We start from the raw sequence: 24,641 nt of genomic DNA, 5'->3' as shown, positions 1-24,641 counted from the left end.
ACTCGTTAAAATAGCTCCACGCCGTTCCTTTTATAATTTTTAGTTGAAATGTTGTCGAATAGAATGTACGAAAACGTTAATAGAAAATTTAGAAGGGAACGCAAGAGAATGTATCTTTGAGATAAACCAGGTTCATCGATCCAGACGATTCAGACAAAAATTCCTCGGGAAGAACCAAGCTCGAGTATTAGAGAAAAAACAATGTAAATAAAACGGGCGAATTATCATATTTTTTAGTTAAAAACATACACATAAATTACAATAAAGTTTGAGAGCTATATTTAATATGATTAGTAAAAAAGATTGATTAAAATAAGATGCTTCTCAAATAGTAGGAAATTGTTGGCAACAAAATAGAAAAATAATTCGGAGTGCAAAGGGTTAATATCCGTTAATTCATCCAACTCGTCGCGTCCCTAATCGAGGTTGTAATTTGTTTTCCCTTCCGGAAGGGGCAGATCAATGTCCAAGCCATCTAAAACGCTGGGACACTCGAAATTCGTGCTAGGATCCCGATATTCGATTACAACCTTTCACTTTTCTCGATGGCCCTAAGAGTGCCTATTGATGGCAGCTGTTTCGGCCACGTGATGGCCACGTCGATCCGCATGTCAATTACACGAGTGATAGTCGTCGCTGAATCTCGAACGTTCGCAACGAATTTCGCTCGTCAACTTTCCAAAGTTTTTTGCGAATGCACGGCCGGCGGCAACGCGAACGTTAAAGCTATGTCCACGCTGACGCAATATGACCGAGACTTCAAGATGCTTGCTACTTTTTTGTAGAACACCCTATATATTTTCTTTGACATTCTTGTAGAGCTCGGAAAGACTAGTTCAACGACTACCATGAACATACCATTGCGATCATTCGATCTCGAGATATCCATGTCTGAAACGTATTCTGAGGTGTTCTGAGATGTTCTGAAAGGTGTTTTGTAGGACACCCTATATATTGCCTTTGACATTCTTGTAGAGCTCGGAAAGACTAGTTCAACGACTACCATGAACATACCATTGCGATCATTCGATCTCGAGATATCCATGCCTGAAAGTCGTTTTGGATTAGGTGTGTTTCTTCGGGATACGGAAATCTCGAGATCGAATGATCGCAATGGTGATCATTTTTTTGCACGCTGTACAAGAATATTGTAGAAAACATATGGGCTTACGTATTAAAGTTGTACATTGGCAGTTGCAATTGTATATTGTAATTGTAATGACACCGTGTGAATCTTTTAAAATAATGGAGATTTTAGTTAATTTCAGTTCTGTTGTTGTGCAATAACTATTTCGTACACTGTAGTTCTGGTGTCGAGTGCATTGTATGAGCCAGCGATTATAAATCACGATAGATTCCGCGCATTTTACACAACGCGGCGCGTCATCATTGTCGCGAACTTATCCTGCGCTTGAATGATAAGGACACGCGAATGCCTATTCTTTTTTACCGTGAAGCACCGTTTATAAACGAGCCGCGTGATCTGGTCTCGCCATAATCGCAACCATGAAGAGCGCCGGCTACATCGTCGTAGTATTGTTCGCGACGCTGACCCTGGCGTCCGCGGAAATCCTCAACAAAGGATGGTGGAAGAACATGGTTTTCTATCAAATTTACCCGAAAAGCTTCAAGGACTCTGATGGCAATGGTGTGGGAGACTTGAAAGGTACGTAACTCGAGAACATCACTTACCAACAATTTTCTAATGGACTTTTCAACGCATTACTTAACACTGTGACTTAATAGTCTCTTCAACATTCTCTACTGACTGGAAATTTTAGATTAGTTTCTTTAACACTTTACTAACTGGCAATTCTGCAATAGTCCCTCTAAAACTCTACTTACTGACAATTTTGTTATGGTCGTTACAACACTACTGGCAATTGTGTAAGTGTCTCTTTAACACACACTCTCCTTACTAGAAATTTCCTATTGGACTTTTTATTAACACTGTATTTACTGGGAATTTCCTAATGAACATTTTAACACTCTACTTACTCGAAATTTCCTAATGGTTACTTAAACACTTCACTTACTGGCAATTATATGAGTGTCTCTTTAACACACTACTTACTGGAAAGTTCTTAATGGTCTCTTTAACACTCTACTTACTGGAAAGTACCTAATGGTATCTTTAACACTCTACCTACTGGAAATTGTATAACAGTTGTATAACACTTTACTACCTGGCAATTCTGTAATAGTCTCTTTAACACTCTACTTACTGGATATTTCCTAATGGTTACTTTAACACTCTACTTACTGGTAATTAACACTCCACTTACTGGAAAGTTCCAAATGGTCTCCTTAACACCCTACTTACTGGAAATTTTATAACAGCCTCTTTAACACTTTACTACCTGGCAATTCTGTAATAGTCCCACTAACACTTTACTTACTGACAATTTTGTTATGGACGTTATAACACTTCACTTATTGGAAATTATATGAGTGTCTCTTTAACACTTTACTTATTGGAAAGTTCCTAACGGTCTCTTTAACACTTTAGTACCTAGCAATTCTGTAATAGTCTCTTTAACACTATACTTACTGGCAATTTTACAACAATGTTTATAACACTCTACTAAGAGGTGGTGAATAGTTAAATTATTCGGTAATTTATTCGTAATAGGTAAATTGTTAGGTGTGCAAATTATTATGTTCGTTAATGAGTTATCTGTGTACTGAGTATTTGTACTGAGTCTTGATAATCACCAGGGTGATTGTTTGATTCTATAAATGTTAAACAATGATTGGCACGGTTCGACTACGTTTTTCAGTAGCGTCTGTTATGAAATAATGACAATCCTCGTTTTCTTACTTATTTTCTCGCGAAGATTACGTGGTATGAGGCGTGAAGAAGCTAACGATGTAATAATGTATAATTACTATACTGACATCCTGCTTCCTTTCTTGGATGTGGGTGACATAACTTACGACAGTCGGAAGTATGATTATTTTTGTTTGTCGAGTAGAATTGACGAGCTAATGTAGGATATTATTGTAGAACAGCGAACCAGTTGAATGGTTTAAAATTATCTTGTTGATTGAAAAAATCTTGTTGATTAATTAATAATTTGTCAAGCGTTCTGCCTCTTTCCGATGATCGATTAATTTCGCGAATAATTACTCACGCTGACAGACGTTTATGGCTGCTCCTGGAATTGCTGACTTACCTGTAACAAAAGAATAGGCACGTTGAATAAAACACTTCGTCAAATGTTGATAGAAATTTTGTTATAATATTGTTGAAAAGAAATCATACAACAACGAACCTCGAGTCATTTCGAAGCTTCGAAATGACTCGAAAATTGGTGATTATTCAAGTCGAGCAGGGACCCGGAATTTCCTGATTACTCAAGTTGAGTCGGGGCCCGAAAACTCGTGATTACTCAAGTTGAGTCGGGGCCCGAAATTCGTAATTATTCAAGTTTAGTCAGGGCTCGAAAATTCGTGATTACTCCATAATGAATTCAATTAAATTAATAGCTCCATAAGACATCAGAACTCCTCTTACATAACGAAGAACGATTACGGTACACTTCCTGTTCGATTATTTACACATATTCGATAATAAATCTCGCAGCAACTATCAGTAAGTAGTAGTTAGTTGGAAAAAATTAGAATCGTTTTATCAGACGGTGGAACTTTTATTTCTGCTGAATACGGCTTATACTCAGGCTGCAACGTTGATAGTAATAATACTGTGATAATATAATTAAACATCATTGGAAAATGAGAATGTGTTAATCATTCGCAATGTACATAATCACATTTATTTCTTTTCTGAACAAGTGTGATAAGCGAAAGATAAAGGAATTTCAATTCTTTGAACAACTCATTACTGTCGTAGACAAATAATATTTATAATAATTATTAGCTGTTCAGAATTCGCTTTTATTTATTTACCACGTTGTAACAGGTATAACATCAAAGCTGCAGCACTTCAAGGACATTGGTGTAGGAGGGATCTGGCTGTCACCAATTAACAAAAGCCCACAGGTTGACAATGGTTATGATATATCGGATTTCAGAGATATTGATGAAATATTTGGCACTCTAGCCGATTTTGACGATCTTGTAAACCAAGCTCATTCGCTCGGCTTAAAGGTAACAATCATGCTTACGTACTGTATTAACCTTCAAGTAGTACAGTGTTTACTCACATTACGAAGTTCGAAATAATGTCTTGATCTAAGAAAAACCCCTCGGGCCCGTGCGGTTTCTTATATCGTGTGGTTCTACTATACTAAATACCTTGTGACCCGCGCAACTTCTTCCCCGCTGTCGCTTCACGACTCCCACTACCCTTCTCCTACACTTCACAAGAATTTGGTGGGGAAGACTCAGGAGTAGGGAGATCCGCAAGTTGCCCAGGCCTGAATTAAACCACTAAATACGGTTCAAATTATATCGTCCATCGTGCCATTTTAAAATTCTCATTTTTAAACTGTAAATGAATATATTAACGAGCAAAGAATGGACATTCAGAGAAGGTTTATAATATTTTTAGAGGAACATAAACAAGTTGTTGAAAGAAATGCAAATGGGTACCCGGTTGGCGCTACACAACGATTAATCAGAAAACTGCCACAAATAAGTTGGTGAAAATCTCATAACGAAATAATGAAAAATAAAGAAGTTTTCTACTTGGATGGGCAATTTTCTTAGACCCTGAAGCTTCCGCTTTCTTAGATCAAGACTGTGCCGTATCATACTAGGACTGTGAATTCTCATGTGAACACGCACAAACGTTTTTCGTCTGGTTTTCAGGTTGTTTTGGATCTCGTCCCGAATCATACATCTGATAAACATGTATGGTTTCAACAAAGTGTGGAAGGTATTGAACCCTACAAGGATTATTATGTGTGGCATGATTGTACAATGATGGACGATGGCACTATAATTCCACCTAACAATTGGGCTAGTGTTTTTAATGGCTCCGGTTGGACATGGGATGATACCAGACAGCAATGTTACTATCATCAATTCTACGAACAACAACCCGACTTAAATTACAATAATACAGCCGTCCAACGAGAAATGAAGGTACAGACACACATCAATTTTTTGATTTTCATGCTGACAACACTTTCTCGATTCAGAAAGTATTCGAATCTCCGAGTCTCGAGTAATCGACAATCTTTGAACTTAAAAAAAAATGCCACGACAATCAATTTGGACCGTGAATCGTTTGTAAACAATATTTCTTGGATCTACTGTACTTCCGAAATTACTGTTTCTATTATTTAAATTATTTATGGCGTTCTAGAGTTATTTAAATTGAAATATCTCCTGAACTACTAACTTTTCGACATACATAGGTTAGTACTTTTTTGTAACGAATGTCCAGCTGCATCGATTGATATATTAAAAAATATCTCATTCCATTAAGAAAAATGAAGGTGACCTTCATATCTCTAAAAAAATGACATAAAAACAAAAATTTTTTTGGTATCGTGTGAGCCCCATTTTACCATTCAACTTTGTCCTTCAGACATTTGACGTATCTTTAAAACCAACAAAGATATTCAAGGTGGTCTAGTTAGGTGAAATACCCAGTATATTACAGTAAAAATCGCACATAATACATATATTTTAACCTTGTTATTTTTATAATACCATACACATTAGTCACGTTTGATGGTCGGTAGCAGGCTTGCCATATTCCGCGCGGTACCAGGCCCCACCTCGCCACGCTACTACGCTGAGCCCGCCCCACTCTTCCCACTAACACTGACGCGTACCGTTAACTTAGCTTGCTCCACGCGGTACGCGTCAGTGTAGTGGGAAGAGTGGGGCGAGCTCAGCGTAGTAGCGTGGCGAGGGGCGCAGCGGTAAGGGGCCTGGCACGCGCGGAATATGGTAAGCCTGGTCGGTAGGTTTAATGTTAATGCAGGCGTGGGAATTGTTGTCTCGATTGAGACAAGACCGTCCCCACCGTAGCGCCTACTGTCCCCCACCAGCATCTGTCGTTACTTGAAGGAAGGACGCGCTTCGTCCGTCGCAAGCAGTGCGCAGGCCTCGGCCATTGGAGCAGGGTTGCCATATTTTGCGGGTACAGGGTACCCAGCCCCTTACCCCTGCGCTCAACTGCGCGCCTTCGCTTCCCCCACTCTGACGCAAAGACGGGCTCCGCTGCGCAGCTTTTGCCAGGGGCGTAAGGGTAAGGGGCTGGGTACCCTGTACCCGCAAAATATGGCAATCTTGCATTGGAGCCGCGAGGAGTGCCACCGAAAGGAAGCTTGGTGGGGGAAGCAGACGTTTGTGGAGCTCCACCCGTGCCCACGTCTGTGTTAATGTGTTTTGATTACATCAATACAAGCGGTGTCGGCTTTTAAGAAGCTACATTGTATTGCAAAACGGTAGCGAAAGAAATATGAGAAATAGATAGTATATCTCAGAGGTGGGGATCCGCTCGACCCCCACGTGGACACTGCCGGGATAATTGGCATTTGGTAGGTGATGTACGGTCCAGTATGATTTGTTATTTCACTATGTTCTAGGACATAATCACATTTTGGCTAGATAGGGGATTGGATGGATTCCGTATTGATGCTGTGCCACACATAATAGAGGGAGATATTTCAAAGGACGAGCCAACGGTAAACGTTCCAGGTGCTAAGCCTACGGATCATGTTTCTTTCATTCATACTTTAACCAAAGATCAACCGGGAACTTACGACATTATACAAAGCTGGCGGACACACGTCGATAACTACGCACAACAAAAGAACCGGAATGAAGTTGTAAGCACCAGAAGGTCGAACATTCTTCCTCCCGTCACCGCTGCGCGACCCCCACCATTACTTTACTGGTCTCCCACTTCAAAGTAGGCTGTTACTTTTCCGAAGCTTCGACTCTTCGAAGTGCACGAAGTTTCTGTGAAATGTTATATTTGTACAATTTTGAACATTTTTAGAAGCCGTAAATGCACAAAGATCCACACTCTATGTAGTCTTTCCATAGAAATGAGATAGAGCGATGATTTTCTAAAAATTAAAGCAGAAATATTGCAGAATATGGGGAAAATAGAGATTAAATTTATATTTTTTTCAAAAAAATCGATTTTTTTTCGAAATCCTGAGGCAGTAGACAAATTTTACGACCGGATTTGAAGTCAGCGTGACAATATCTACGTGAAATGATATATGACATGTCAAGGGAAAAATCGAATCGAAACGTGGTATTGGATAGATCAGAATTTTCTTGTAATACTGCAAGTATAACAGATTTTCAAAGTTAAAAACGTTCCTACTGTAATCTCTCTATTTTTCCCATATACTTTCATAGAGTACCAGTGGAATGGTGGGGCAGGTGGAAGACTGCACCTTCGGTAAGCAAATATTTTTCTCTTTCCTTGTGTAATCCTGTAGATTTTGGCAAGGAAATGACAAAAATCCAAGTTTGAATCCTAGAAGATCAGTGGTTCAAAAGTTATGAGTATTTAAACTTGACCGATATTCAGCGTTTCTGACAGGTAAGGGCGCCATGTTGGTACGTACTCGGATATCGTCCAATGAGCGGAGCCGCTAGAGGGTTGGTCAGTTGGGTGGAGAGGGCTGGCCCGAGAGACGACGCTTACCGATCTACGTTAGTCAAAAACGCTGAAAATCGTTGAAGTTTAAACAGTCATAACTTTTGAACCGTTGATTCTCCAGGATCGAAACTTCGATTCTTGACATTTCCTCTCCAAAATCTTACGCGAGACAAAGGCAAAAATGTTACCGAAGGTAAAGTTTAATAGAAAGTTGTGCAGATGCTTAAAGAAAATAATCTTTTGCGGAACAGCTGTTAATGACAGAGGCGTACACGAGTCTAGACAATACGATCAAGTATTACAAGTACGGGTCTAACGTCCCGTTCAACTTCAAGTACATAACTGACGCGAGTAGCACCTCTAGTGCGACGAAGTTCCAACAAATCGCGGACACATGGCTACAAGCAATGCCGCAGAATGGTACTGCGAACTGGGTGGTATGTAAATGTACACATAACGAGTTAAATCGAATATGTATAAACGGTATAATACCTTGAGAAAAAATTCCGACAATACAACGTCAAATTAAAATCAAATGAAAATGAAAATCATTTGTCCATTACTAAATTTTGTATAATGCCGAGATATTTTGTTTAGATGGGCAACCATGATAGGAACCGCGTGCCGACTCGTTATCCTGGCAGGGGAGATCAGATGATCATGCTCGAGATGATTTTGCCTGGTGTGGCAGTAACCTACTACGGCGAAGAAATCGGCATGGTCGACTACACCGAGACTGGCCATGGCACCGGAGATTTTCGCGATGGTTGCCGAACACCGATGCAGTGGAATGCTGAGAATAAAGCAGGTGCGGGAAACTTGTGTTTCTGACCCGTTAACATCAACTAGCAACAAATGAAGTAAAATAAATGAAAATCTTCATTATTCACGAGATGACGGTGTTTTAACGAGATTTCAAAGTCATCGATACTATTCGATAGGACACTCTATATCTATATATTCTTCGATATTCTTGTCGAGCTTGGAAAGACGAGTCCAACGAGTATAATCACCATACTCTTTCGATCATTTAGTCTCGAGATATTTGTAACTGAGATCTTAAGGTTAGGTTCGTTCCTTTCAGATACGAATATCTCGAGATCGAATGGTCGTAATGGTATGGTTATGGTAGTCGTTGGATTCGTTTTTTCACGCTCTACAGGAATATCGAAGAGTCTACATAGGATGTCCTATAAAAATATACTGAAAAAAATATTGACAGTTCAGTCGGTGCGAGTTTAAAGATGCACGGAGGTATAGATGGTTAAAAAATTTGTGTATTTGTTAAAATGCATTTGATGTCCGTAATCCTTCTTGAGTTGTAATTTATTTTGGCAGGTTTCACAACAAATACTATGACCTGGCTTCCGGTCAATCCAAACTACGTAACAGTCAACGTAGAAGCTCAGAAGAAGGAACCGACATCTCCTCTGAACATGTACCGTGAGCTAATCAAATTACGAAACACTGATGTTTTGAGGAAGGGTGACGTGACGACTGCCGTGCTTAGTAGCGACGTGTTTGTTGTCGCACGAAACCTGAGCAGCAATACAGTCGCACTGTTGATCAACTTCAACAACAACAACAATGTCACCGTCAACCTGACGAATGTAATCAAAAACGCAGTGCATGTCCGGCTTACCGACACGAAGACCAGGATGACGTTGAAGTGAGTGAACAATGTTCAACTTTTTAATAAGAATATTCAGCAAAATTAATCATTGGAACAAATTCGTTTCGTTCGTTGTAGCAGTGAACGTAGTACGATCCGATTACTAAACTGCGGATCTTTATGCATTTATAGCGAAATTGGCTGCTCTTTTCCTGGCATAACCAGAAATTTTGGCCTTTCTCCTATAAATTTTTGTCTTTTCACTATATTATCTAGTAGATTTCGACAGGAAGATGTGAGAAATCCAAGTTTCGATCCTGGAGAATCAATGGTTCAACAGTTATAAACGTTTAAAGTTGAGCGATTTCCAGTGACCGTCACTACACACAACATGGCGGCGCTAACCTGTCAAAAACATTGGAAATCGCTCTACTTTAAACATTTCTAACTTTTGAACCATTGATCCTCCAGGATCGAAACTTGGATTTTTCGCATCTTCTCGACCAAATCTACTGAATAACATAGGAAAAGTAGAAATTTATAGGAGAGAATACATTCAAAATTGTTGAGATCCGCAGTCTACTAATTACTAAATTCAATAGTACATCGATTAATACATGAAACTCGTTGATATGATTCTATTATTTTCAATGATGGTTTATTGTTTATGTTTTAGCACCGCCGTGAATTTGGCTCAATTCAGTATTCCAGCAAAATCGTCTGTCATTTTGGTTACGCCAAATTCAGCAAGTACAATTGGCTTCTCTGTCGTTTCCGTTTTGTTAATAGCAATAGCTTCGGTGTTCCAGTCATAAACGCGCGGAATTCTTTATCCGATTGTGTTCCTTACGTCGCTTAACCCCTCGCCATATGATTTATTTCACTGTTTCGACGATTGGAACGTCCATTATGATGATAATCAATTTTTCAAAACAAAGAAAATTTTTTTCTATTGTAAGCTTGCAGTTAATCATTTATAAGATTATTCAAATGAATAGATCAAACACACAATAACATATTAGGAGACATCGGAAGGCTTGTAACATATTTCTTGATTTATTGTCACTGTTGAGGTAAAAGATTTCTCTTTCGATTTTGCTTCATTCCTGTCTCTTTTGCGAATGCAATTAAATTATTTTTATCTTGCATAAATTCCCGCAGTGTTTAGTAGATTATTATACATATGTATCCTGATATTATACGGCGAGAGGTTAATCAATTCTTCAATTTTATCATTTACCGTATATAGCAATTGAAAGTGAAGTAGATAATTGTGAAATAAATCTGATAGGGATAAGGTGTATTTTTAATTATTTATTACGACACTATGTATACAGATAATGAAATAAAATAAAAATGAAATGTCACTTCTCTCTTAGGTCTTGATGATTTTAAATCACGAGTCATGCACGCTTTGTTATTTATCAAACGAAGTTAATTCATTAAAATTATTGCACATCACAATCCACATATATTCAATTAGGCCGTCGAATTTTAAATTGAAAATTTAAATTCAATTTTTCAATACACATATTAACGAGTTGTGATCCGCCCAAATTGAGATTTAATCCATCCTCGAATAATGCCGGTCGCGAAAAAGGATACCACCATAGCTGTAAATTTATTAAGCACCTGTTGCATCGAATTGTCTCGACACCGGGCAAGCAAACAATCGAGAATAAACATTTCGAACAGCCATTCTGATCTGAAAGCTCAAGAAAGCTCGATGCTACCGTTCCACACTATTAAAAAATAAATGAAAACTGTGTCATTACAATTACAATGTAGAACGTTAATATATAAGCCTATATGATTCGTCGAATATTCTTATACAGCATGAAAATACGAATCCAACGACTACCATGAACATACTATTACGATCATTCAATCTCGAGATATCCACGTCTGAAAGGTGTCCTGAGGTGTTCTGAAGGATGTTTTGTAGGACACCCTATATATTTTCTTTGACATTCTTGTAGAGCTTGGAAAGACTAGTTCAACGACTACCATGAACATACCATTACGATCATTCAGTCTCGAGATATCCATGTCTGAAAGGTGTTCTGAGGTGTACTGAAGGGTGTTTTGTAGGACACCCTATATATTACCTTCGACATTCTTGTACAGCTTGGAAAGACTAGTTCAACGACTACCATGAACATACCATTGCGATCATTCAATCTCGAGATATTATTGCCTTAAACTCGACAATAATATCGTCGAGAATATATAGGGTGTCTTGTAAAAAAATATCAATGAACTATTACCGCTATTACCGTTTCCAATTGCTTCAGGCGGTGACCAGTGACCACCGTGTTGATAATCAACATTAAACCTACCACGAGGGGTCACATGACCCATTTTCGATTTTTTATTTATTATATATATTTTGATTCCAGTATATATTATCGTATAAAAATCGCACAAAATATAAATAAATTTATTCTTGTTATTTTTATAATAGCATACACACATCAGTCACTTTTGACGGTCGGTAGGTTTAGTGTTAATTAGGAAGACAATGTTTGGAAGTCGAGTCGGTGGGTAAAACGGGGTGCGAACTCTTGCCGCATCGTTCAATACATATTGTCCAATTAACGATGGGATAGGAAGTGCGGTCTGCTATCTCATCACAATGGACATCGCTAAATTGCCGACCTTGTTGTTTCACTAATAATAAAAAGCCATCGGACCAGAGAGAGAGAGAGAGAGAGAGAGAGAGAGAGTGAGAGAAGCTTAGAGAACCAGATGCACACACGCACTGTGCGGGATGCATTCTCCGGAACAAATCCAGTTCGATTTAAATCGGGGTCGAGCGATCGCGAACCGACTAGAGACACTTAGGAGCTATTTTTGATCCCAACGTAACAACAAACCGTGCACCATCGCATCGGTCGCTAAGGATGATTGTTTGTATCGGCCCGGACGCGATTCGTCGACCGCCGATCGATTTATTCGATAAATATCGCACCCGACAGCAACGTGATTACGTAAACGGGAATTTTTCCTCGAAACCGGTAACACTTCGGAATAAACGCGCGCCGACGGTGTTGTCACAACGTCGACATCTTATACACCGGGTGTGTCCCGGTGAAATAAAATTTAAAATATTCTTCTTGTCGGAAATTTCTTAATCGAGATGCAGACTATAGTAGAAATTTCGCTAAATCAGGATAACATTGAAAGGACTGATTCCTGAGGTGATATGAAGGAACTTTTTCCTTTGCGAAAATGATCTCCGCCGCTTCGTTGAGCAGTTATCCACGAAAAACGCGGTCCAATCAGAGCGCGGCTACTGTGAACGAATTCCGGCTCGACCAACGCCGAGCTCTCACTCAAAAGTAGCCGCGTTCTTATTGGTTCGCGTTTGTCGTTAATAACTCCTTAACGGGGACGCGGAAAAGATTTTCGCAAAGGAAAAAGTTGCTTCAAATGATCTCAGGAATCACCTTTTCCAAGGAAGTATACATTTTTGTACTCAATCTCGAACTTTTTCGTTTATTATGAAAACCGACATTTTTCGTATTTGACTTTAGATTTAGTAACTCTATTAGAGTCACCCAGTGGATATTGCAAAATATGAGAAAACTTTTAATTCGTAGGAGTGTGATAATCATCAATGAAAGTATCGTTCTCGCCGCATGATTAATCATGTGCCAACGGCCCGGCTGGTATCTGATTCGGACGTTTCTTTTAAACGCGATTGGATCACACTCCACTGATCGACCTAATTCCGAGTCATCAAATCCATACACTGTTAGTTGTGCCGGTAGTTCGCATGATTCGCGTTTCCGTGCGACGTGACTGCAAAGCAGAAAGTATTGATAAGGTGATCGATACGCCACGTGACACACTTGCAAATTTCTCATTGAATTACTCTATCGCCGTACCGTCATTTCGACACCTTTACCACCCAGTTTCATTTTCCCACGAAATGTGTTGATTAAAACGAATTCTTCTACGCACAACAGGATCTGTGCATTATTAGAAATCGTCAAGGTAATTTATTAACACGATTTAAAAATGATAGGTATTTTTATTAGAGGACACCCTATGTGTACTTTCTTAGATATTCTCGTACAGAGCATGAAAAGACAAGTCCAACGAGTACCATGACCATATCGTTGCGATTATTCAGTCTCAAGGTAATCGTGTTTGAAATGCAAGGTTTTTTTCTTAAGATTGTTTAAGACTCGAATATTTCGAGACTGAATGATCGTAACGGTATGGTCATGGTACTCGTTGGACTCGTCTCTTCATGCTCTACAATAATATCGTAGAGAATGTATAGGGTGTCTTGTAAACAAAAATATCAATGAACACGAAATATAAAAGAATTATTGCTATATTACCGATTAGCTCGACAAGCCGTTTAAAGTGTAAAGTTTCGTTGCTCATGAGACGAAACGACGTTAATGTGAGTGTAGACATTTTTCTGAGACGGTCGTGCCAGTGAGCATAATCTGGAACTGGCATTATTTAGTTTTGTTTTTGCTCGAAACGCATGATCCTCGGCCAGGTTTCGCTGAACTTTCAGCTGTATATCGTGGGCTTAAATAATTACGTCGCGACAGCGACGACGACTCCGCTTTCGTGATTGTTGATTTATCGGGGCTGCATAAGCGTAAACGCAAACGACGCGGTCATCTGCGGGGAAACTTTCTGTCCACGTTAAATTTTACATCGTCGTCAACTCGAATTTTTACGATTTCGTTCCGCTAGGTTCTTCAAATTAATCTGTAGCGACATCAGATTTCTTGGAAATACATGGATTCCGTACTAGCTGAAATATTGGGTTGGAAGGAAAGTTCGTGGCGTTTTCAAATTAAGAAGGAAGTTTTCTCGAAAATGGCAAAAAGTAATAGAACAGAATGGAAAATATGTTAGTGAATAAATCTACGAATAAATATCTGAATTTTAGCTTTCAATTTTAATTTACAAACGCTACGAACTTTCGTTCCAACCGAATACAATGTTGACAATATTTCTCATTGTTACTAATTTTATTGAATAATGTTTGACAGTGCCCCTGATGCAGAGAAAAGCAGGAGTGTCATTCTAGAGTGAACAAGTCAAAAGATCGTCTTAATTAACGTTCGTTTGTCGACGAATCAGTGGAACAAAGCTGCCCAGAATTTTCATAGGGCACGGTGACATTATGCATCGAGGATCGTGGGTGATAAATCATTGATTTATCGCAATAATACGCATCAAACGGCTCGTATTCCGGCGGCGTCGATAGTTCAAAGAGAATGCATAATTCATCCCTCGAAAACGGCATATAGGGATCGCGTGATTCCACAAAACCGGACACGCGCCGGTCTCTGCTTTCCTCGTTGGTTCCCGAACGTCAAATCGTGGTTGGCAGTAGTTTGCCGCGAGAGAGCGACGACAACTATAAATTCAAAACACGGTCGATACTTTTTTTTAAGGGACACCCTGTATATTTTCTTAGATATTCTCGTAGAGCGTGAAAAGACGAGTCCAACGAGTACCATGACCATATCGTTCCGATCATTCAGTCTCAAGGTAATCGTGTTTGAAATGTAAGGTTTTTTTCTTAAGATTGTTTAAGACTCGAATATTTCGAGACTGAATGATCGTAACGGTATGGTCATAGTACTCGTTGGATTCGTCTTTTCATGTTCTACGAGAATATCCAAAAGAATACATAGGGTGTCCTACAAATAAATATCGATCACTTAAATTAAAAAAAAAAATCATTCTCTAATAATTGTTTTGCCACAAGTGCATAAAGTCCGCAGTCATAATGCTTATGCACCGTTCAATACATCGGTCTGTATTAAAGCGGCGTAAGTTTCTTGAGAGACACCTTCGCTAAAGGATCCACCGAGTATTGGGGCGGAAGTGTTGAAAGGGCAGTGGGAAAATTTAGATTAATAAACGGTGAGACGGTCAGAGAAGCGAGGAATCACCGAATTCCGGCGGAAGGAGAGCAGCTGCGGACGGTGTACTCTATAGTTACGTTCCATTTCTCGGAGCTCAGTATGTGGATTGAGGTGTCGACGGAAGCCGGTGAAAAAGTCGACGGAAAGACGGAAGACGATAAAGGAGAAAAGAAACCTACCGAATGGGGAGAGTTAGAGAGAAAAGGTGTAAAGGTGCAGCGATGTAATCTTCTCCGGCGAAACATCGGCTGTACAGACACCAGCACATCCTGTATACATATACATGTATGTATAGTGCGTGTAAGTCGCCCACACTTACCGTTCTTGCTTTAAAGGAAAAGAAAGCCCCGTTTTGCAGCATTCTTTCGCCGTCGGTGGAACGGGTCACGCTCGTCGAATTTCGAGAGGCAGCCTTTTAAAATCTCGTTTTTCAGGCATAGCGATTGCGACGTCTAGTCGAACATGGCAATTTTATATCTGAAACGCGAGGGATTTCTGTTGTGCTACAGTTTTAAAATTTATTCCGGGTTTTCGTTGCGATTCGATCGTTTCCAGAGAGAACACCGTTTCATAGAAATTCCGCGTCGCCGAATCTAACCAACACGGCGCGACGCACTGTGGTCCAGGCGGCCAATCCAGCTGCGCAAAATTAATTTTTACGAGTCCATTGTTAACGGAAGACTCCAATCTTTCAATCCCTAGTGATTTGAGTCGCGGAAGAAATTTTAATTGCAAAAATTAAAAAAAAATACATAAAAAAGCTTTTGAAAAACCACGCTTACATCATAATGCACTAAAAAGAAGAAAATAATTGCATTGTCATCCAGTTCTGAGCTACGTATAAAGTTTCAAGTCTCTAGCTCTTCGGGAAGTGGTTTAAAATTCGATTACAAGATTTGACGCATACAACAACAACGTCAACAACGACAACTCGGAAAGCTAATATGAGAGTGGTAAAACAAAATTTTTAGCTGCAACAAATTACGAAACTTATTTATTTTTAACTTATAAAATTTACTAAATTGCAAGTATAATAAACTTATTATATTTTTATTTATAACCTCGATTTCTCACAAAGATTTGCACTTTCAATGTGTTTCGTTGATTTTTGTCAGAAACGTACAAAGTCCGCAGTTTACCGTAAAGACGTATGGTCGTCTGCATTGTCCCGTGGAGAGCTATGCAAAACACTCGCGAATCGATATCAGATTCCTGAAATTGTCGATAAAGCTTTTCGGCCGGCGCGGCGCGGCGGCAAGCCTACCGAACCAATGCGACGCGACGCAGCGATATGGCGTTCGTCGCGTTGCTAGGAAATGAAACGATAGTCAGCTCTCGCACATCCATGCTCTGGAGTGTCGTTCAATCATGGATACATGGAATTTCCAATTTAATCTCGAACCTAATATCTACGCGTGACTAATTGATTGGCGCCCTTGGACCCCTCGTCGAGCTAGCGTTCGAACATTCGAAACGGAAACGAGAAGACTGAGGCTCATCATACGTGCTGCATCCTATCGAGAAACTATTCGAATTTTGAAAACCACTGTCGAAGTACTGCACGGATTTCTCAATTTAACAATGTCAATTGCAATTACGATAAATCAATAATAATAAGAAAACAATTTCTGCATTCTTCAACTCAAAATTCCTTCAACATACGGAAACGGGAGGTTCTCGAGATCATTTGAAGCAACATTTTCCTTCACAGAAATGGCGTCCGCGGCTTCGTTAAAGAGTTATTAACGAAAAACACGAAAGTGCCAACACGCGTCTAGCTCGCGCTCTGATTGGTCCGTGTTTTTCGTTAATAACTCCTTAACAAAACCGCGGACGCCATTTGTGCAAAGGAAAATGTTGTTTCAAATGATCTCACGAATTCTGAGACACCCTGTAGAAGTTGTCAAACTATTGGGTCGGGCGGTGGGGGGGGGGGGGCGGAGTAAAATGGTTTGTTTGTAAAATGGTAAGTACTGTATAATTATGTTTTATTATACATACAAACGTTCGAATTTGAGGAACATGTGCGACATAATTGAGCGGAACGTGTACCTACATCCGTAGTAATGGAAACCATATCCTGATGATAAACATTATCTGCGACTTTAAAAACATTTTCATTCCAAACACTTTTCCATCCTATTACATACTCTGCTAAGAGATACCATTTAGATAGCTTGTGTGCACAGCTGTTATATACGTGATAGTTTCCCTTTGAAATTTGAAAATCACTGCTCGCTTTGCAATTGCAAAAATTACCAGCTTCATTTCAAGACAAAGACGCTTGTAAATAACAATAGTATTAAAACTGCGTAGATATTATTAGAAGATCATGCGAGTGTGGTGGGCAATGAAAACAGTTCATGAAATTTGTTTATTTATAATCATTTGTCCGTGAAACTTTCACCAGTATATTTCTGACGTTCTTCTAATTCAAACGAGTCCAATTAAATTGAGTATTGTTGAGAAAATATTTTCAGTGTTTATTTGTTTAACGCTCGTTTATTGTGGAATCTCGATTATCCGAACTGATCAATGGAAAATAGGTATTCGAATAATGAAACGGTGACTTGGTGAAGAGTGTTAGATTAAATTTTTATGGATCTGTAAAATGAATCGTGTTGTATGCAGTTTGCTCTCGAAAGTATTTGTAAATAATAAATAAGAATTCAGATATTAATTTTCATTGAACAAACAAACATGCTCGGAACCGCATCGCGTTTGGACTATTTTTAATCAGAAAAACGTCAGGAATATGTTGGTGAACGTTTCGTATAACAAAATGATTAAAAACAAACAAGTCTTCTCACCGACTTAATATTGTCTCTTGTTTTTGTAAAGTGAAATGAACGCGTTCCAATAGCTTTCCCGGTGACACAAGGATGAACAATTCTTGCAAATTAACGAATGGGACAGAATGTTGGTAAGAATCCAAGAGAATTATTTCTCTTTTTGACTTCTCTTTTACCAAGAACTATGTCCCGGTGAGTGTACAATTTTTCGACGAAAATGTCTTTTGCCCGAGCAACGATCAACCTCAAACGAAATGATACATACACCGTGGACCAGTCTCGGCGTTCGTGCCGGAATAGTTTCAGTTGAGTGCATCAACTCCCTAAATTGAATCCGACGATAAGGTCTGGGGTTAAGACAACGGGTCGCGAGCACCAGTAGCCTCTAATTTAATCCAACGTCCGCAGTCGTTGTTTAGTAAATTGATCAGTGGCCTTGAAACGTGGCCGCACGAGAAAATTAATAAAACAACACACGGCCACCGTAAATTATACCATGGACAATATAGCAGTTGTCTCGAAAAACCTGTGAAAACTATCTGCGACAAAAATAGCACCGAAGATTTGTTTCAAATTTGATGATGATACCAATCCTAAAACGTGAAGAAAATTTTCAAAACAATCACAATTAAAATTTTTTTTTTTTTTTTAATAAACTGGGGAAATTAAAAAATTTACAGGAACTGATATTAAATAAGATTTGTTTTCTTTGACAGTTGGTAAAAAGTTTTAGAATAAATACAGAATCATATTCAACGTCACAAATTCATAAATTGTCAGTTTTCATATTATACGTATGTTTCAGGAAAACCACACAATTAAATATCTTTTTAATATAAAATTGGGGCAACACAAAATTTAGACGAATTGATACTAAATGAGATTTGAATTCTTTGACGATTGACTAAAAATTTTAGAATAAATACAAAATCACATTCAACGTCACAAATTCATAAATTGTCACAGTTTTTATATTATATGTGTTTCAGGAAAAACCACACGATTAAAATATTTTTTTTAATAAATTGACATCTTTGTCAATTGATTAAAAATTTTAGAATAAATTCAAAATCATATTCGTGGTCACAAATTCATGTTCAACATCACAAATTCATACTCGCGGACACATGTTCGAAATTTGATATAATAATAATATGATAGAACATTCTAAATATGTGAATATTTATATCGAAATACAAAGATGTTTTCTTTCAACTCCCACAATATTTTATAAATACTCAATACGTCATTCGACTATTTAGAGACTTTTTCTTATAAATATTTTCGATCGCTTAAGTTAATTGAACGAGAATTACTTGAAAATTGTGCTGTTGAATATTATAGTGTACGTCAGCTTCACTAGCACTATATAACTGTATTAGTACAGAACGAAAGCATATACTTTTTAGATTAATAACGCCACGGATGAGACAGGCACACGGCACATCGCGTGATAATCACTCGTTTTTGCTTAATCCCTAATAAACAGGCCCATGAATCCCGTGTATATTACTGTACTTCATTTTCCTCCTTAGTCAATCACGAAACACTTTATTACTTTATTATTCACGGCGAGTAATTAATCCAGAATATTCATGAAACCACAATTATTCTCATTTTTCAGAATTATTAACAAAGGTTCACCTTTTAAATAGCGGCAAGAATAAATTTTATATTTTTTTTACATACACCGGTTGGAAATTGTTAAATAAATGTTATTAGTGACCGACCAAATTTTAAACTTGTTGGAAATGGTTGAATAAATATAACATTATTAACAAAACCGGTAAATGTAAAACTTGTTGTATACTTGATGGAAATTGTTAAATAAATTTTACTTAAATATTACTAATGATCGATCGTGTTCATAACGGACATTAAGGTTCATTTTCAATCGACGACAAGAATAAATTTTACGCTTGTCGTACACTTCTTGGAAATCTTTGAATAAATGTTATTAACAAAACCGGTAAATGTAAAACTTGTTGTATACTTGTTGGAAATTGTTACATAAATATTACTAATGATCGATCGTGTTCAAAACGGACATTAAGGTTCGTTTTCAATCGACGACAAGAATAAATTTTATGCTTGTCTTACGCTTGTTGGAAATTGTTGAATAAATATTATCGATGTTCGATCACGTTACAAACGGACAGTAAGGCTCATTTTTAATCGACGACACGAATAAATGTCGAACGGAATGTTATTAGACAGTCGATCGCGTTAACAGCGTACGCTGAACATCCAGCTCAACTCAAAATCACTGTGTACGGATCTACGTCATGATTTTTCGAGCCATTAAGTCTGTGAATCCGTGCGAAAGACCGAAAGGTATTACGGAGTAGATCGAACAAAAACAAGCGCCCGAATAACTGCAATCGTTTAATGCAGGGATGCACAATCAAAATGGCGCTGACCGAATAAACTGTACTCACACTTGAGCGGTTAATCAGTATCGAAATTTAAACTCTCTTAATGTGATGTGTCCTACGGGTGAATCTACACCTCTGAATCGGTGGACATTTGTAAGAGAAACTTGCCGCAAAATTGTTTATAACAAAGAAAATGGGTAAACTTTACTTTACCGGACTCAATATTTGCGCCTTTCTCCTATAAATTATGATGTATTTGGTATGTAATCCAGTAGATTTGTACGCGAGGCGGCTGCAGATCGAAGTCTCGATCCTGTAGGATTAATGGTTCAGGAGTTATGCTTGCTTAAAGTTGAGAATTTTTCAATGTTTTTGACAGGTAAGGGCGCCGTTGGTTTGTAGTGACGGTCGCGTGCTGCTTACCGAGCAGAACAATTAATTAGTGGTAAGCGGCTCCCGGTCATCACTACAAACTAATATGGCCGCGCCCTTACCTGTCAAAAACACTGAAGATTGTTCAACTTTATGCAATCATAACTTCTGAACCATTGATCCTACAGAATCGAAACTTCGATCTGCAGCCGCCCCGGGTTCAAATCTACTGGATTACATACCAAATACATCATAAAGAATAGGAGAAAAGCACAAATTTTGAGTCCAGTAAAGTAAAGAACGGCCCATAAGAATATTAATCCTTGGTTATAAAATACTAATGTGTAGGTACTTACAAATTTCTCAGAACCTTTCGTTCCTCCGTCGGATTAACGGAGCACTGCCATTTGTGCGAATACGTCCTAATAAGTGTGCAGCACAAAACAACACATTTTCCAAGATCGTGACAGCGAACAGGGAGAGGTTACTACCGCGGTCAAAATAGCATTGCGGTTGTCACCTCGGTTTTTCGTGAATGGTTATGGGTGGATTTAGGTGGGGAAATGTTGCGTTTGTTAATTGGACGGAGGTTTGTCGAAAGGACTTTAGGCTGAGAAGTGGGAAAACTGTCACAGAAATTCCTTTTAGTATTGTCTGAGGTCGTCAATAAAACGAGATTTATAAGGGTAGTCCGCTCATCGCTTCGATGGGTCCGTCGCACGTGTTGTCCATCTGTTGGGGTCGAAGATTCGCGTGCGTTTTTTGCCTGCTATAACGACTTTTACAGGTATATCGCCTAATCCGCTGTAGAAACGGTGAGGTACGGTAAAATTTTATAATACGGGATTAAATATTCTTGTAACAATGGATATAAGGTATTCTTTCATATTTTCCAACTTTTATAAAAATGAATTGATCAACGATTTTTACAAATTTTAAAACATGAGCCAAAACCATGGAATTGAGAAAAATGGAAACAATGCCAGAGCCAGTTAAAAATGATCGTGGTAAGTTCAGATAATCTGAATTTGAGCAACTCCCCTCCTTCGCATAAAGCGATCAATCATAGGCGAGGTAGTTTTACACATATCAACAAAACAAAGGCGGAATAATATATTTATGTATGAATCTCTGCGGGCTCCCCGATGAAATATAGTCGGAATTTTGATTAAGCTTTTGAATACGAGTGGCCAATCTTTCTGTCCACCGTCGACCTATAATGTCACTTATATATGTTTGTAATAAATGCTGTTCAACCTACCGTATTATCTGTTCCCCATCGATCTTTCTATTTTTAGACGGAATAATTTATATTTAATTACCGTTCAATAGAAATAATAGCTGCCGCCGATGCTTGCAATTGTCAGAACAAAATACATCATCCTGTTTATCGTATTTAATTTACGAATCCCATTTTAATATGTCTTGCAAGTCGATTACTAATGACTGCAGTGCTTCGTGCAATTTTCCACATGCATGGCAGAAGAACAAAGCTAAAAATGATATTTTTTAATAATACAGGATGTCCCAAAATTACTGAACATCCCGGAAATGGGAGGTTCCTGAGACCATTTGAAGCGACATTTTCCTTTGCAAAAATGTTATCCACGGCTTGGTTTAGGAGTTATTAACGAAAAACCACGGACCAATCAGAGCGCGACCTAGACGCAAGTTGGAACAGTTGGCCTATCGCCACGGAGAATATTTTCGAATGACCTCAGGAATCACCTCTTTTCGCATGTTATCCTCATTTCGCAAAATTTCTATTATAGTCTGCATCTCGATTAAGAAATCGATTAAATAATTTCCTTGAATCAGCCCTTTCAATCTTTTCTCACCCTGTATACATATTTTCTAAAATAACTTTGAAATAATCTTTTGCCGACAGTTCGAAAATGGAACGTCACACGGTTTTCAATATTTGCTGCAGCAATAAACACACTCGCGCCCGCAATTATTAAAGTAAATTAAAAAATCCCCCTATTGTTGGCGGCGTCAAAGCGCGCGGAAAAGACCCGTCGTAATTAAAAGTTTCTGGCGGAAGTTTCGCGGAAAAATACATCCGAAGTGTGCCGGAGTTATCGGCGTAATTATCTCTTTTGTTATGGAGCGGAAACGCTGGGACAGCCAGATATCCACAATTATAACGATATCATAAATTGCGCGAGCGCATACGTAGCTTCTGTCTCTCGCCTTAATTAATCGGCGCGAAGTACAGCGAAGATGCAGCGTGGGAAAAAACGCTATGCAAGCTTAATTAATTGAGAAAGGTCGGCACGCTGGTACAGGTGACTGGGAACGCCTAAACATCCATCAAAAACATCCGACAAACGTCCGACATCCATGCGTTATCGACACGTCCATTTTTCGGGAAAATTTCGGGTAACCGAGCCTCGGGCTGCTCTTTACTTTACCGGACTAAAAATTTGTGCCTTTATCCTATAAATTATGATGTATTTGGTATGTAACCTTGTAGATTTGTACCCGGGTCGACTGCAGATCGTAGTTTCGGTCTTGTAGGATCAATGGTTCAGGAGTTATGCTTGCTTAAAGTTGAGCAATCTGCTGTGTTTTTGACAGGTACGGGCGCCGCCATATTGGTTTGCAGTGTTCCGCGGCAGTTACTGAGCAGAGCCGCTAGGTAGTAGTTGGTTGGTGATTAGGTCAGCGGTAAGCGACTCACGGTCGTCACTACAAACCAATATGGCGGCGCCCTTGCCTTTCAAAAACACTGCAGATTGCTCAACTTTAAGCAAGCATAACTCCTGAACTATTCATCCTACAGGAGCGAAAATTCGATCTGCAGATCCGGTAAAGTAGTTTAGCTGAGCCTTGGGCCGGGATTCCGAAAATCTGTGACATTTGGGTATCCGAACATTATTATAAATTTTCAGGTTCCCGACCCGATTTTGATTTCAGGCACCCACTATCACATTTTCTTTCATTCTTTTCCCCTAACCCGAAACTTTCGGGTACCCGCCCACCCCTAATCGTTATACGTATATCCTGGACGTACTAACGGAACATCGAAAAAACAAGCATATCGTTGAGCTTCTGTTTGTTGGTCGTTCTCGATTATTTGCTCCGGCTGAAATTAATTCCTATTGTTCTTGCGAATCAATGACGCTCGCGGTACACCGAATATCTGTTCGGCGAAATTCGTTTTGCTGCATTACGGTGCTCTCGCAGATATATTCTATTCAATGAACTAGTTGTCTACGAACTAAATTGTTTAATATCTTGAGCCCTCGTTTCAGCTCGTAGCATTTGTTATTCCGTTTTTATTGTATTATCTCGCGACGTTTATTATTCTGTTCAAAATTTTTTGTAGATAAATCTTACGGAAGTGGTGCCAAATAAAATCCTATTTCCATTGGTAATAAGTAGACCGCGGATTTTATGCATTTGTAACAAAAACTGTTGCATAGAATTTAAAGCAGTGGACGTATTTAAAAAATTTAAAAACATCATCGTATTAGCTTCAGCTTAATAAAATAATGAAAAGAAGAAAGATATTTTTATTTAGCTTCTGTGTGTCCTTGGAGTCGACGCGAAAATTTTTTATTTTGCATAAAGATCCGCAGTCTAGTTATAAAAGTTATTACCATAATAATACCGTAATAATTACCATAAAAATTACTAATAACATTTGTGGGTCCAAAATAAACAAAAATTGCCGTAAATTCTGTCGAGTTTGATACTCCAGCATTTTTTGCAAAATATATAATAAACGCATAAAGATCCGCAGCCTTGTCATAAATAAAAATAAATAAAAAAGTAAATAAACATGGTCTGCTTGAATAGTTCTTTTGAATTCGTTGGAAAAAATCGTCGCTCTTTCTAATTGCAACCGAGTTTCATTCTTAAATCACGAGCGAAACTTAGGATCGTTCGGTTTTCGAAAATTACGTCCGTTCAAGAAGTTAGGGCACATCCGGCGTACAAGGCAATTCCGACGAGTAGATAGCCAAGAGCAACGCGCTAACAATAAGCAAGCTCCCCAAGAGTCATAGGCTCGGTGGTGGGGGTATAATCCGTGTG

At 38.7% G+C, this 24,641-nt stretch overlaps 2 protein-coding genes across 14 annotated transcripts in view; one reads left to right on the top strand and one right to left on the bottom strand.

Moving 5' to 3' along the window:
* The window catches only part of LOC143213100 (dual specificity calcium/calmodulin-dependent 3',5'-cyclic nucleotide phosphodiesterase 1-like), a 192,907-nt gene that overhangs the window by 51,415 nt on the left and 116,851 nt on the right, over positions 1–24,641 (bottom strand). For 9 of the 13 annotated variants that reach the window (XM_076432658.1, XM_076432653.1, XM_076432654.1 and 6 more), the window contains one exon: positions 3,135–3,176. The exons of the other annotated variants lie outside the window; for them this stretch is intronic. In XM_076432658.1, the coding sequence (XP_076288773.1) occupies positions 3,135–3,176 (42 nt within the window). The remainder of the gene's footprint in view (positions 1–3,134; positions 3,177–24,641) is intronic. 13 annotated transcript variants of the gene reach the window in all.
* Positions 1,303–10,692, top strand: Aglu2 (alpha glucosidase 2). Its single transcript, XM_076432668.1, has 8 exons — positions 1,303–1,666; positions 3,923–4,110; positions 4,774–5,049; positions 6,507–6,749; positions 7,792–7,977; positions 8,138–8,348; positions 8,879–9,209; positions 9,829–10,692. Exons 1-8 carry the CDS (start codon positions 1,507–1,509, stop codon positions 9,965–9,967), a joined length of 1,734 nt encoding a protein of 577 aa, XP_076288783.1. The 5' UTR covers positions 1,303–1,506; the 3' UTR covers positions 9,968–10,692.

The sequence above is a fragment of the Lasioglossum baleicum genome, chromosome 10 (assembly GCF_051020765.1).
Source record: "Lasioglossum baleicum chromosome 10, iyLasBale1, whole genome shotgun sequence".
Taxonomy (NCBI): domain Eukaryota; kingdom Metazoa; phylum Arthropoda; class Insecta; order Hymenoptera; family Halictidae; genus Lasioglossum; species Lasioglossum baleicum.
This window is presented reverse-complemented; position numbering and strand designations above follow the sequence as displayed.